Source organism: Anas acuta, chromosome 32 (genome assembly GCF_963932015.1).
Source record: "Anas acuta chromosome 32, bAnaAcu1.1, whole genome shotgun sequence".
Classification (NCBI taxonomy): Eukaryota; Metazoa; Chordata; class Aves; order Anseriformes; family Anatidae; genus Anas; species Anas acuta.
This window is the reverse complement of record NC_089010.1, coordinates 1,364,128-1,378,043: the sequence shown is the minus strand read 5'-3', so window position 1 is coordinate 1,378,043 and position 13,916 is coordinate 1,364,128. Positions and strand designations below refer to the sequence as shown.

Genomic DNA, 13,916 nt, shown 5'->3' with positions numbered 1-13,916 from the left:
CCTGGCACGCCTGCTGGCAGCGTGTCCTGGCTGCTGGGCCACCCCTAGCACGCTGCAACCCTGCCACCGCACCCATGGGTGCCCCGGCCACCCCCAGCATGGCGCAACGCCCCCACCGCACCCATGGGCGCTGGGGCAGCCTCAGCGTGGCACCCGTGGGTGCTGGGGCTGCTGGGCACGGGGCGGGGGGGGGCTCCCTGGCTGGGACCCAGTTTAACCAGTAGTGCAGGATGTGGGGGAACTGGGTGGGGGTGGAAGGGGGCTGTAGACACACGTGTGCACATATGTGCACACACACACACATGCACACGCGTGCCATCACATGTGCAAACACCTCTGTGCACGCATGCATGTGGACACGTGGACGCACGGTGCGTGTGCGCACTCCGTGTGCACTCACATGTGAGCACGCACACGTATGTGCACGCACACACGTGTGCACCCCCCCAGGGACACTCCATGCACGCGCACACACGCGTGCACACGCACAAACACACAGGTCCCCTTCCCAGGCTCCACCACGTGCACACGTGAACCACCCACACACACACACACGTGCCACATGCAGGTGCCACCCCCTGGTGCCCATGTGTCCCCCCCCAGCGGCCCCCGTGCCCTGGTGACACCCCCAGGCCTTGGGGACAAAGTCCGTGCCATGCATCGACCGGGGGCCACGCGCTGCCCTGCGCCATGCTCCCCTGGCTCGTCGTGGCGCTCGGCCTCTGCGCCCGGCTTGGCACAGGTAGGGGGAGGCCCCGTGGCCGCGTGTCATGACAGGCCACGGCACGTCGCGACATGTCACGACGCGCTGCGGCCTCGCAAAGCCCCGGTTCTGGCCCAAACGGCTCCACCCACTCTTCTCGTTTCCCTAATTAGTGAGGTTTTAGCCCAAAATCGAGGCGGGTTGACTGTCTGGGGCAGAGGTGGGGGTGGTGTTTAGGGGGTGCCCCCACTTTTGGGTGCGTTTTGCTTCCATTGGGCTCCGGGTGCTCATACCGGGAGCTGTCACCTTGTTTTGGGGGTGCTTTTGCCCTTTTCTGGGTGTTTTTGCCCTTTTCTGGCACGCATCCATCCTGTTGGGGGGGCATTTTTCCTGCTTTCGGTGTTTTTGCCCTTTTCTGCGTGCCTTGGCCCTGCTCCAGGTGCTTTCACGTTGCTCTCTGGATGCATTTGCCTGATTTTGGGGTGCATTTGCTCAATTTTTAGTGCATTTGCCCTTTTTGGGCTGCATTTGCCCTGTTCTGTCCACTTTTGCCCACCTCTGGGTACATTTGCTCTGCTTCGAGGGCTTTTCCCCATTTTTTTTGTGTGCTTTTGCTCTTTTCTGGCCGCCTTTGCCCTGTTCTGGGTGCATTGACCTCTCTCTGGGTGCATTTACCCTTTTCTGGGTGCATTCTGCTGGGTGCTTTCCGTCTGTTTTGGGTGCTTTCCCCCTGCTTTGGGTGCTTTCCCCCTGATTTTGGGTGCTTTCCCTCTGCTTTGGGTGCCTGCATCCTGCTCCGGGTGCATTTGCTCATTTCTGCATTCATTTGCCCCATTTTGGGTCCGTTTCCCCTTCTCCGGCCCCTTTTCACCCACCTCCTCGTGCCTTCCCCCCATTTCGCACGCAGTGTGGGTGCGCCTGCCTCCTTTTGGGTTCAATCCCTCCATTCCGGGGGCTTTCCCTTCCCAGTTTCGGGTGCGCCCCCCCCCAGCTGCCTCCATCCCCCCTCCCAGCTCTCCCCCCGCGCCGCATGGACACGGTGCTGCAGATGGTGGAAGCCCTGGAGGCCGCCGAGGAGCTGAGCCTGCCGGAGCTGGCGCGGGCACTGGGGAGCTGCAGCACCCCTGGGTGCCTCGCCGTGCTGGGGGACCCCCCCGCCGCCCCCCCGGACCTGCCGGCGCTCAGCCCCGAGCAGCAGGCGCTGCTCACCCACCTCCTGCGCCCCGACCCCGCGGTGCCCGAGCGCGGCGCGGTGCTGGCCCCCGACGGCTCCACCGTGGCCCTCGCGCCGCTGCTCGCAGGCGTGGAAGTGGGGCTGAGGATGGCGGGGGGGTGGCCCGGCCCCACGCCCGAGCCCCCCGCTGCCCTCGATGCCCTCTACGCCGTCACCCTCACCGAGGCGCTGGGGATGGCTTTCCTCTTGGCTCGTGCCCGCAACCACAGCGGGGCCACCCTGGGACCCAGCGGGTGCTGGGACGACGTGGAGAACCCCCAAAACTTCACCCTGCTGGGTCCCCCCTCGCCCGTCCCCGAGGCCGTCGCCAACGGGGCGCTGGATGGGGTGCTGCTGGGTGCCCGCTTGGCCAAGGGACCCGTCCCGCTCGCCCCCCTGCTCCGGAGCTACTACGGGACGGACAACGGCACCGCGAGCGGGCGGCCCCCCAGCAGCTACCGGCGCCGGGATTTCGGGGCGCTGACGGGGCTGAAGAAGCTGGAGGAGGAGGTGGTGGCGATGCTGCGCCTGCTCCGGGTGCTGCCGCCCACCCGAGGGCTCTTGGAGGATGTGGGTGAGGAGGAGGAGGGGGCCATCGCCCGCTGGGCGGCGCGGGACTTCATGGAGACCTTTGTCGGTAGGGAGGTGGCACCCCCCCAGGACGAAAAGTTGGGTGGGAGGGAGGGTGCTGGGTGCCGGGGTGGGTGCTGGGTGCCGGGATGGGTGGCATTGTCAAGGTCTGAGTGGTGACACAAGGGACTGGCGTGGCCGGACAGCACCATGTCCCCCGGACTGGGTCCCCCGGGACAAAGCCACGTCCCCAGCCAAGGGCTCCCCGCTGCCACCCGCTGCCTTCCCTCGCAGAGTGCCCGGCCATCGTCCCCCGCTGCATGTGGGGCGCCCGTCCCTACCGGGGCACCCCCAAACCCTTGTCCCTGCCCCTGGGCTCTGTCTACATCCACCACACCTTCGTGCCCAGCGCCCCGTGCCGCACCTTCGCCGCCTGCGCCCGCGCCATGCGCTCCATGCAGCGCTTCCACCAGGACACCCGGGGCTGGGACGACATCGGCTACAGGTGAGCCCGACGGCACCGGCACCCCGCTGCTGTCCCTGCCATCCCGCCGCGGTGCCCGTCACCCCGTCGCCATCCTCACCACCCAACACCCTTGGGTGCCCGCAGCTTCGTGGTGGGCTCGGACGGGTACCTGTACCAGGGCCGGGGGTGGCACTGGGTGGGTGCCCACACCAGAGGCCACAACACCAAAGGCTACGGCGTGGGCTACGTGGGCAACTTCTCGGCCACCCTGCCCGACCCCGACGCCATCGCCCTGGTGCGCGACGGCCTCCTGCCCTGCGCCGTCAGGGCCGGCCGGCTCCGCCACGACTACGCCCTGCGCGGCCACCGGCAGGTGGTGAACACCAGCTGCCCCGGAGACTCCCTCTTCCAGGAGATCAGGACCTGGCGCGGCTTCCAGGTGGGCACCGGCTCCCACGGCATCCACCGGGGGTGGGGGTTTGGGTGGTCTGAGCCCACCGAGGTGGGAGCGGGTTCGGTGCCAGGACTGCCCATGGGTTCTGCTCTCCTTCGCAGTGAGGACCGGCCCCCGAGGGCGCTGCGCTGGGGGGTGCTGGTCCGGATGGGTGCTGGTCCGGACGGGTGCTGGTCCGGACGGGTGCTGCCAAGGTCGGATCCTGGTCGGGGCGGATGGAGACCTGATGGGGGACCACGGACACCAGCCGGACCCCGGTCCAGACAGACAGACGGACGGCAGCCCGGACGGACACTGGTGTGGGTGGGCAGCCAGGGGATGCACCCAGCAGGACCCTGCCCCCGAATGTCCGCAGCCCCGAAGGACACCGGCCCGCAGGGGTCCTGCCGGGGTCCCACTGGCCCAGCGCACCGTGCCCGTAGCCACGAGCACCCCCCTAATAAAATCAGTGCCAGGACAGCAGCTCGGCCCCTGGGGAGCGAAGGGGAAACTGAGGCACGGGGCGGTGGGCAGCCGGGGGGTCCCACGACCTGTGTGTGGGTGCGCATGTGCACACGCGGGACCCGTGCCCATCAGGACAGCCCAAGCTGAGCCCACCTTGGAGACCCCCCCAAGCCCCCAGCTGGGGTCGCCCACCCTCCCCACCCAGCCCCCGGAGGTGTCCCCGCACCGCCCTGCGCTGTGATGCTCCAGCACCGATGTTTCCAGCACCTGTTCACTCTGAAACCTAATGATGGTCACTGAGCTGGACGAACACCGCTGGCCTCCGGCAGTTCCCAAGCACCTGGCGGAGGGCCCGGCGTGGCTCTCCCGGCTCGGTGCCCCCCGGGGCCGTGGCCGAGCGTGATCCGGCCGGGCTGGGCGCCCCGATAACATCAGCGGGGCAGAGGCGGAGGTGAGGGTGTGACTGAAACTCCTGCCTGGTCACATGGGGAAGCCACGGCAGGAACCGGGGCGGCTGAGCCCGGGTGCCGAGGAGGCAGCAGGCGGCCGAGGTACGGCGGGGATGGGGGGGGTTCCGCGGGGAGGTGGCACCCTGGGGTGATGCTCCAGCCTCGGGAGCAGGCGGGGGTGGGAGGGAGCCAAAGGGGGGGGCGTGGGGTGCCAGCATGGGGTGAGGCAGCTCCCTGCTGAGCAAAGGGTGCTCCGTGGGTGCTGGGGGTGCTGGAGGGTGCTGCTACCTGGGGAGGGGGGAGAGTGGACCCCAAAAGCACCGGCACCACCCCCAGCTCTGGGGCACCCTCCCCAGCTCAGCGCCGGGGTGCTGGCACCCCAAAATTGGCGGGCGCCTGCAGCTCGCTTCCACCTTGCGGGTGCCCCCCCAGGAAGCTGCGGGGTGCAACCAGCACCACGGGAGCAGCCCCCCCGCCTTGGCCTGCACCCACCCTGGGGTGCGGGCTGGGGATGGGTGGGGGGGTCACCCATCCCTGGAGCCCCCCCCGGCAGGCGTGGGGCACGCGCAGGGTGCAGGTGCCGGGAGGAAATGCCGTGGCGGCGCGGCCGCGATGGCGACGGAAACATCTCCGGCACCCGCCTGTGCCTGGGGCCGGGGTGGCTGCAGGGCCACCCACCCCCGGTGTCACCCCAACCCGGTGTCACCGCGCCCCAGTGGCACCGTATCCTGCCGCCCCTGTGCCCCGGCACGGAGGGGTGCCATGGGGGGCGGTGTGGGTGCGGGGTCGGCGGCACCGCGGTGGCCCCCCTGTGAGCGTGCAAATTGGGGAGCAGTGTAGGGGTGCCCCGATAGGGGGACATGGAAGAGGGTGTCCGGATAGAGCCCCCCCTAGGTGAGAGCACCCAGGTAACGGTGCCAGGATGGGGGTGCCCCAGAAGGGATGCTTGGAGAGGGGCACCCAAATAGGGGTGCCCACATAAGGGTGCCCACCCCGGTCCCCACCCCAGCCCGTGGCCGTGGCTCATGGGGCTCTCCCCATCCCGCAGATGGAGGTGGAGAAACCCCCAGCGGCAGCCGAGACGCCGACGCTGCTGAAGACCTACAAATGGCGAACGGCAGCACCCATGGGTGACCGGGAACCCGAGCGGGGCACAGGGTCCCCGGGCAGCCGGCGCTGGACCCGGCTGCAGGGCTGGAAGCGTTCCTACAGCCAACCCGAATCCGACGGCCCCGACGATGGGGCTGGGAAGGGGGCACCCAAAGCCAGCACCCGCCGGTCCCTCTTCCAGCGGGCTTTCTCGGCCCCCTCCAAGGTGGCCAAGGAGCCGCGGAGCCCCGAAGGTGGCAAGGCCACCCTGCAGAAGTATTTGCGCTCCATGTCCAAGAGAAAGGGCCACGGGGACAGCGGTGCCAGGGCTGAGCGGGCGCACCGCGACGCTCTGCCAAGTACGGGGGTGCTGGGGGGGTTAGGGAGTGGGTGGTGGGTTGGGGGCAATGGGTGGCGGGTGGGTTGTGGGTGAGGGGTGGTGGAGACTGCGGGGGTCTGGGGGGTGATGGGTGGTGGGTGGGTGCTGGCGAGGGGCGCGGGGGCTGTGAGCTGGGCCGTGGTGTGGGGCAGGATGTGGGGCAGGCTCTGCCGGTGCTGGGTAGGGGGGCACCCATGGGGGCAGGACGGCTGGGTCCCTGCGTGTGACCTGTAGAGGGTTTGGTCATGGCCACGTGCGGCCCGGCATTGCCACGCTGATGGTGGCACCTCCACGGCCACGCGTCCTCCAGCACCGCTGCACCCCTGGTGGCACGGCCACGGCCACATCCCCTTGTGCCACCGCGCTGACCAAACGAGCACCCACCGGGTGGTCCTGACACCCTGCTCTGCACCCCCAGCCCCAGAGAGCACCCACAGCACCCCGACAGCCCCGCTGGCTCCGGCACCCGATGCGCCAGTGTGGGACGTCTCCAACTTCTCGCTGGTGGACGGGCACCTGATCCACGTGGGCAGGGACGAGGAGGTGAGGACACGGGGACCCCGGGGCACCCTGGGGTGCACGGGGTGCTGGAGGTGGCGGTGCCTGACCCCGCTGCGCCCTCAGGCTTCGTGCAGGAGCAGGAACCGGACCGGGAGCTCCGAGAGCACCAACCTGCACCCAGCGGGTGGCAGGAGGGACACCGGTGAGCCGATGGCACGGGGTGCTGGCAGGGCTGCTGCAAGCTCTGGAGCAGCTCCTGTGTGGGGAGCCTTTGGGCCTTGCCCCACGCACCGTGCCCCACGCCCCACGCACCGTGCCCCACGCCCCACGCCGTGCATCGTGGCCATGCCCCGTGCGATGCCTCGTGCCATGTTCCATGTTATCCATCACGCCACGCACCACCCCGTGCCCTGTGCACCGTGCCACGCACCCCACGCTGCACCATGCCCCACTCCAAGCCCCATTCTGTGCCCTGTGCCATGCCCCACACCGTGCCCCCACACCGTGCCCCACGCCGTGCCCCACGCCGTGCGTTGTGCATTGCGCCCCACACCGTGCCCCGTGCCCCGTGCCATGCCCCTCACCTTGCCCCACGCGCCGTGCACCACACCGAGCGCTGGGGCCTGGAGGAAGTCCTCCGTGCAAGGGTGCCGGGCGCCGTCACTGCTTCCTCCACGCTGCTGCGTGTGCTGATCCGGCCGATAAGCGCTTTCGGCTTCCTCCCCGCGCCCCCCATCAGCGCGGGCAGGCGCCGCCGCCAACCAGCCATGGGCCCCCGCCGCTGGCTGCTCTGCGCCGCGCAGGGAGGTGAGTTCCCCCTCCCCGGACCCCCCCGGACCCCCAGCCCCTCTGCACCCTTCTCCCTCGCACCCACGAACGGGCTGCACCCGAGGCTTGGCTGAATTTTGGGGCTACAGGTGGGCAGGATTTGGCACCCAGAACCTCCGGGGGCAGGAGGGCTCCGTCCTCCCTCCCGCTTTGGTTGATGTTTCTAAGGGTGATGTGGGGGGGTGGATTGGGCTGCATCCTGCCCCCCTGCACCCTACCGTGGTGTTGGGGGGCTGGGGGTGCACCTGAGGGGGGGGCTGATGTGGGTGGCTCCTGCAGACCCGGCCACGGAGGAGAGAAACACACGGGCAGCAGGGAAAGGCACCGACAGCGACGCTTCGGTCACCTCCCAGTTCAGCAATGTCAAGGTGGGCATCCCGGGCCCGGTGCCACCCTTGGGTGCCACGCCACACCCAGGAAGTCGCGTGGCACCCATCCCCTTGTCCCTAAACCAGGGCCTGCTGTGGAAGCGGCTCCGGGATCGGAAAGGGCGCGCAGTGCCCAAAACCGAGACGACGGCGGTGGCTGATGGTGAGAGGTACGGCCCCGTGGGAGGCGGCGGGGACGGTGGTGGGGACACTGGGGAGGGCCCCTGGTGGCAGCCGTGTCCCCCTCAGGACCCCGAGCCAGAGCGGTTCGCGCGAGTCCCTGCTGCCCCCGCCGAGCGCCGCCGAGCTGGACCTCACCGGGGACAACGTCATCATCCGGCCCGTGCACGGCAGCATCGTGGGGGAGAAGTTCTGCTTCCAGGTAACGGCCCCGGCCACGCACCCGGGACACCCTTGGGAGGTGGCCGGGGCACCCAGGGCACCCAGAAATCGTGGCCATGCACCCAGGACACCCTGGAGGAGCACCCAGAGCACCCCAACATAATTCCTTGCCTGGCTCCTGGGGCACCCAGAGCACCAAGGGCACCCTGCCCAAGCCCCCAGGGGACCCCCGCTGGGCACCCAGAGCACCCTAGCACAGCCATAAGCACCCCAAGCCAGGGCCATCCCCTGGGCACCCTGGGGTGCCTTTCTGACACCTCCCCTGCACCCAGATCATCACCGCTGAGGGCAGCCGCTCCTTTGGCTGCACGTCCTTGGCCGAGCGCGACCGCTGGATCGAGAACCTGCGCCGGACCGTGCAGCCCAACAAGGTGGGATGGGCACCCATGGGACACCCCCGCCACCCCCAGGGACACCCCCCGGCACCCTGAGCATGGGTCCTGTCCCCACCCATGCCCCCTTTTGTCCTGAGGGCTTGGCTGTCCCCCATGTCCCACTCCTGTCCCCTGTGTTCCATCCTGGCTCTGTCCCTCCGTGGATTTCCCTGTCCCCTCCTGTTCCCATATCCCCCCTCCAGTCCTCAGTGTCCCCTCCTGTCCCCACGACCCCTTCAGTCCCTTGTCCCCTCCTGCCCCAGTGACCCCTCCCACCCCTCCATGCCCCCTCCTGTCCCCACGTCCCCTCCTGTCCCCATCTCCACCCACAAACCCCCACGCCGCATCCCCCCAACACCCCCACCGACTTTTACACCCCCTCCCCTTACCCCTGACCCCACGCTTCCCCCCCCCCTCGCCCTCCCCAGGACAACTGCGAGCGGCTGGAGCTGGCGCTGAGCCTGTGGGTGTACGAGGCGCGGGACCTGCCACCCCGGCGCCACCTCCGCTGCCACCTCCTCCTGGACGGCGCGCTCTTCGCCCGCACCACCGCCAAGGTGGCCGGTCCCGACGGCGAGCTCTTCTGGGGCGAGCTCTTCCAGCTGGCTGCCCTGCCGCCCGCCCTGCGCCCTCACCCTCGCCCTGTGCCGCGATGACCAGGGCCACCCCTGCCAGACGGTGGCATCTGTCACCGTCCCCTTGGCAGAGCTGGCGGCCGCCCGGCAGCCCCTGGAGCGCTGGTACCCGCTGGGCGGCCACGGCAGCGGCGAGCGGGCGCCGGCGGTGCGGGTGCGCGGGCGGTACCGGGAGGTGCGGGTGCTGCCCATCGTGCGCTACAAGGAGTTGGCCGAATTCATCACCTTCCACTACCGGGAGCTGTGCGCCCACCTGGAGCCCACCATCGCCGTGCGGCACAAGGAGGAGCTGGCCGGAACCTTGGTCCACGTCTTGCAGAGCACCGGGAAAGCCAAGGTAGGGAGCGCCATGAGCGAGGTGTGGTGGACGTGGTGGGGGGGGGGTTGGGATGGGTTGGGTTGAGTTGGGTTGGGTTGGGTTGGGTTGGGTTGGGTTGGGTTGGGATGGGACGGGACGGGACGGGACTGGACGGGATGGGATGGGATGGGATGGGTTGAGTTGAGTTGAGTTGGGTTGGGTTGGGGTGGATTGGGTTGGGATGGGTTGGGTTGGGTTGGGATGGGATGGGTTGGGTTGGGTTGAGTTGGGTTGGGTTGAGTTGAGTTGGGGTGGATTGGGTTGGGATGGGATGGGTTGGGACGGCGTGGCATGGCATGGTGCTGTGAGTGGGATGGGATGGGATAGGATGGGAAATTCAGTTCGAGGGGATTCCAGGAGACCCAGGCACTGCCCGGGCTGGGGTCGCCAAGTCCCATTGGGCCCACGGGTTGAGCCCCTCGCCGTGGCCACCCCGCAGGCGTTCCTCATTGACCTCGGCGTGGCCGAGCTGGACCGCTTCGACGACCGGGAGGCGCTGATCTTCCGCGAGAACACGCTGGCCACCAAGGCCATCGATGAATACATGAAACTGGTGGGGGGCAAGTACCTCCAGGACACGCTGGGTACGGCCGGGCATTAAAAGGCTTTGGGGGCATTACGGGGTGCAGGGCGTGGGCGGGATGTTATGGGGTACTATGGGGCATTTCGGGCTGCGGGACACCCCCAGCACATCCCTGGGGGCTCGTCACAGCCGTGCCCGTGGTGGGGGCCGGCCAGTCCCTCACCAGTTGCCCCCCGGTGCCCAGGTGAGGCCCTGGCCCAGCTCTGCACCTCGGACGATAGCTGCGAGGTCGATCCCAGTAAATGCGCCGGCCCCGACCTCTCCGACAACCAGAACAACCTGCGGCAGGTCTGCGAGGAGACCTTCCAGCGCATCGCCACGTCCTGCGAGTGAGGGGCAGGGGACGGGAAAGGGCTTGGGCAACGGCACGGGCACGGGAGAGGGCACGGGGACAGCCACCAGGGGACAGCACGGGGACCCAGGGACGGGCTTGGGGACGGGCACGGGAACGGGTCCTGGCACTGGGATGGATGTGGGGAAGGACACGGGGACAAGTCTGGGGACAGGAACAGAGAAAGGCGCCACGCCTGGGATGGACACGGCGATGGGCACCGGGAGGGACGTGGGGACGGGTCTGGGACAGACACGGGACCATCGCGGGGGGACTTTGGGGCCACCCACCCCCCCGCCTGTCCCCGCAGAGCCTTCCCGGCGGAGCTGGGCGAGATCTTCGCGGCGTGGCAGGAGGAGTGCGCGGCGCGGGGCAAGGCGGCCATCGGGCAGCGCCTGGTGTCGGCCTCGCTCTTCCTGCGCTTCCTCTGCCCGGCCATCATGTCCCCCAGCCTCTTCGGCCTCGTCCAGGAGTACCCCAGCGAGGCCACCGCCCGCACCCTCACCCTGGTGGCCAAGGTCATCCAGAACCTGGCCAACTTCACCACGTAGGTCACGGCGCACCGGCGGTGCTGGTGGGGAGGGGGGTCCCCGTGGGGTGGTGTCGATGTCCCCTACAGCCCCTACAGCCCCTACAGCCTGTGGGGTGTGCCCTAAAACGGCCGTGGGGCAGGAGGGATGTCCCCAACGTGCCCTGAAATGGGGCAGCTCCTCCATGGCATGGGGCTGCACAGAGGGATCCCACACCCTACGGGGCACCGGGGACGTCCCCGGCACGCCACGGGGACACGGCCGTGCCCTCACCCGTGGTGGCCGGGTTTGGGGACGCGGCGGTGACGCCGGTGACAGGCCACCACGTCCCCAGGTTCGGCGAGAAGGAGGCCTACATGGGCTTCATGAACGAGTTCCTGGAGCACCACTGGGGCCCGATGACGACCTTCCTGCAGAGCGTGGCCAACCCCGAGAGCGGCGCCCACATGGCCACCTACGACGGCTACGTGGACCTGGCCCTGGAGCTCGCCACCCTCCACCTCCTGCTCTGCGACATCTTCTCCAGCCTGGACCAGGTGCCACCACCCCCGTGTGTGTGTCCCCACGTGGGGCCGGTGACCCCGGCCACCGTCTTGTCCCCGTGCGCTGAGCCGGGTTCTCGCTGCCACGTGTGTGTCACCCACCCTAGGGCCACCCGGCGTCCCCGTAACGTCCCCGTTTTGTCCTGGCAGGCCACGCAGGAGGAGCTGGAGCCCCTGCCCACCATCCTCAACGCCATCAGGGAGGGCACCCCGGTGCCCGTCTCCGTCCGGCTCAGCTCCACCACGGAGCGAAGGTACCGGGGGGTGTGCAGGGGACACACGCGTGGGGCCAGCAGGGTGACACCGGGAGCCTTTCGGGGTGGTTCTGCTCCCGGTTGGGGACAGGGTGACTCTGGGTGCCACCTCCCCCCTCTCCTCGCCCAGCCCGGCGGAGAGCCAGAAGCCGGGCTTCGTGCCCCCGCGGGACCTGAGCAAGCACAGCCCCCTCATCAAGAGCCAGTCCCTCGTCAGCATCCGCCGCGTGCGCAGCCGCGAGGACGGGACGGACGCGGAGCCGGGGCGGGCGCCGTCCCCGTCCCCGTCCCCTCGGCCCGGCCGCGAGCGGAGGAACGTGCAGCGCACCCAGAGCGTCCCCGCGCAGAACAAAGCCGCCCGCCGCCTGCGCAAGCAGAGCAGCGCCGAGCACGTGGCGGGGGCGCAAGGCGAGGACCCCCCGGGGGGCTCCGGCCCTCGAGAGGCCACGGTGAGACAACCCCCGCCCTGGGATGGGGGGGGACGCCTCGAGGGTGGCAGCGCCATGGGGAGGTTTTTGGAGAGGGATCACGGGGACGTTTTGGGGGTGGTGGGGCCAGGACAAGGCTGTGGGGTCCCGTTGGGGACAATGGAGCCATGGGGTCCCTTTGGGGACAATGGAGCCGTGGGGACCCTTTGGGGACAATTGGGGTCTCTTTGGGGACAATGGAGCCATGGGGTCCCTTTGGGGACAATTGGGGTCCCTTTGGGTACGATGGAGCCATGGGGTCCCTTTGGGGACAACTGGGGTCCCTTTGGGTACGATGGAGCCATGGGGTCCCTTTGGGGACAACTGGGGTCCCTTTGGGGACAATGGAGCCATGGGGTCCCTTTGGGGACAATTGGGGTCCCTTTGGGTACGATGGAGCCATGGGGTCCCTTTGGGGACAACTGGGGTCCCTTTGGGGGTGGCAAGGCCATGGGGAACATTTGTGGTAGGATCACGGGGACCTTTTTGGGGAGGACGGGGCCATGGAGACCCCTCAGGGAACACAGGGGCTCGGGGACCCCTCGAGAAAAGACCGTGGAGACCCTCTGGGGGGCGGCAGGCCCCCACCCTGCTGCGCACCCCAGGGTGCCCCCGCTGACGGGTGCCCCGGGGTGCCGCAGGGCCGCTCGAAGCTGCGCTCGTCGGTGTCGCTGCCGCGCAAATCCACGGTGCCGTGGCAGCGCTACGAGGACGCGGCGGCGGCCCAGGGCGAGCTCTACGCCATCCGCCCCCTGGAAAAGGTAACCTGGGGGGGGGGGCCGCACCCAGCCCGGCACCCCCCGGCCTCCCTCTTGACCTCCGCCCTTTTGTGTCCCCCCAAAAACCAAACCAGCACGGGCGGCTGATCGAGGCGCTGGGGAAGGAGGTGGCGGAGAGCCGGGAGAAGCTGCGGCGGGCAGAGGCGCGGGCGGGCGAGCTGGAGGCGCAGCTGCGGGGGCTGCGGCAGGAGCAGGGCCAGCACCGCCAGCAGCTCCAGGGGCTCCGCCAGCAGCTGGACGAGGCCAACGCGCGCGTGGCCAACCTGGGAGCCAGGTGGGTGGCCACAAGACTGGGGGGCCCCAAAGACTGGGGGGCCCCAAAGCCTGGGGGGGGCCCAAAGCCTTGGAAACCCAAAATCCTGGGAGATCCCAAAGCCTGGAGGACCCCAAAGCCTGGAGGACCCCAAAGCCCGGGAGACCCCAAAGCAGAGCCCAGCACCCAGCTCTGCACCCCCCACACCGCTTCCAGCTCCTGCTGGGGGTCCAGGCTCATCCCCAACCCAAAATTTTAGGTTGACGGCAGCTGAAGGCACGCGGAAGAAGGACCTGGAGAGGCTGAAGGCCAGCGAGGAGAGGGGCCGAGCGCTGGTAAGAGCCCCGGGAGCCCCGGGAGCGGGGGTGTGGGGGTCTGGGGGCCGGGCGGTGGGCGCTGACGCCGTCCCCTCGCAGGAGAGCCGAATTTCGGCGCTGGAGCGGGACCACAGCGAGCTGCGCGCTGCCATCGCCCAGCTGCGGGGCCACCCGGGCCGGACGGGACAGCGGCCCCTGGGGACACCGAGCTGGGACGAGGGCGGCGAGGACGCCCAGGCCACCAGCGTGTGACCCCCGGCGCCGTCCCCAAAAGCTGCCTGACCCCAATCCCCGCGGGATTCCTGTCCCCAAGGAATAAACGGCGTCGGTGTCACTCGGAGCGGCGCCTCTCAGCACCCCGCGTCCTGGGGGCCGCATCCACCCCCCCGGGTCACCAGAGGCTTTAGGGCAGGGCCGCGGGGGGCTTTTTGGGGGTGTCACGGCCATGGGGACCTCTTGGGACAGGGCCTTGGGGGGCTCTTTGGGGGGTCTCAAGTCCATGGGGACTTTTGGGGCAGGGTCTTGGGGGCCATTTGGGGGTGCCAGGACCTTGGGGACTTTTGGGGCAGGGCCATGGGGGGACCCAAGGGGGACAGGGGCCTTGGGGGCCCCTTTTGGGGTGTCAAG

At 69.2% G+C, this 13,916-nt stretch overlaps 2 protein-coding genes across 2 annotated transcripts; both read left to right on the top strand.

The window, feature by feature from the left end:
* The first annotated feature begins 608 nt into the window (after window positions 1-608).
* PGLYRP2 (peptidoglycan recognition protein 2) lies at window positions 609-3,684 on the top strand. The gene is made up of 5 exons (XM_068664465.1): window positions 609-742; window positions 1,717-2,553; window positions 2,781-2,991; window positions 3,097-3,391; window positions 3,508-3,684. The coding sequence occupies exons 1-5, from the start codon at window positions 691-693 to the stop codon at window positions 3,508-3,510; spliced, it is 1,398 nt and encodes a 465-aa protein (XP_068520566.1). The 5' UTR covers window positions 609-690; the 3' UTR covers window positions 3,511-3,684.
* A 584-nt stretch (window positions 3,685-4,268) lies between these two features.
* RASAL3 (RAS protein activator like 3) lies at window positions 4,269-13,629 on the top strand. The gene is given in 20 exon segments (XM_068664451.1): window positions 4,269-4,401; window positions 5,348-5,747; window positions 6,186-6,310; window positions 6,392-6,470; window positions 7,376-7,464; window positions 7,552-7,634; window positions 7,714-7,846; window positions 8,139-8,237; window positions 8,669-8,868; window positions 8,870-9,212; window positions 9,673-9,817; window positions 10,001-10,145; window positions 10,458-10,694; window positions 11,012-11,213; window positions 11,370-11,473; window positions 11,604-11,922; window positions 12,582-12,701; window positions 12,794-12,993; window positions 13,232-13,307; window positions 13,389-13,629. Coding segments are annotated over 19 exon segments (3,252 nt in total). The 5' UTR covers window positions 4,269-4,401; the 3' UTR covers window positions 13,542-13,629.
* Window positions 13,630-13,916: the final 287 nt, after the last annotated feature.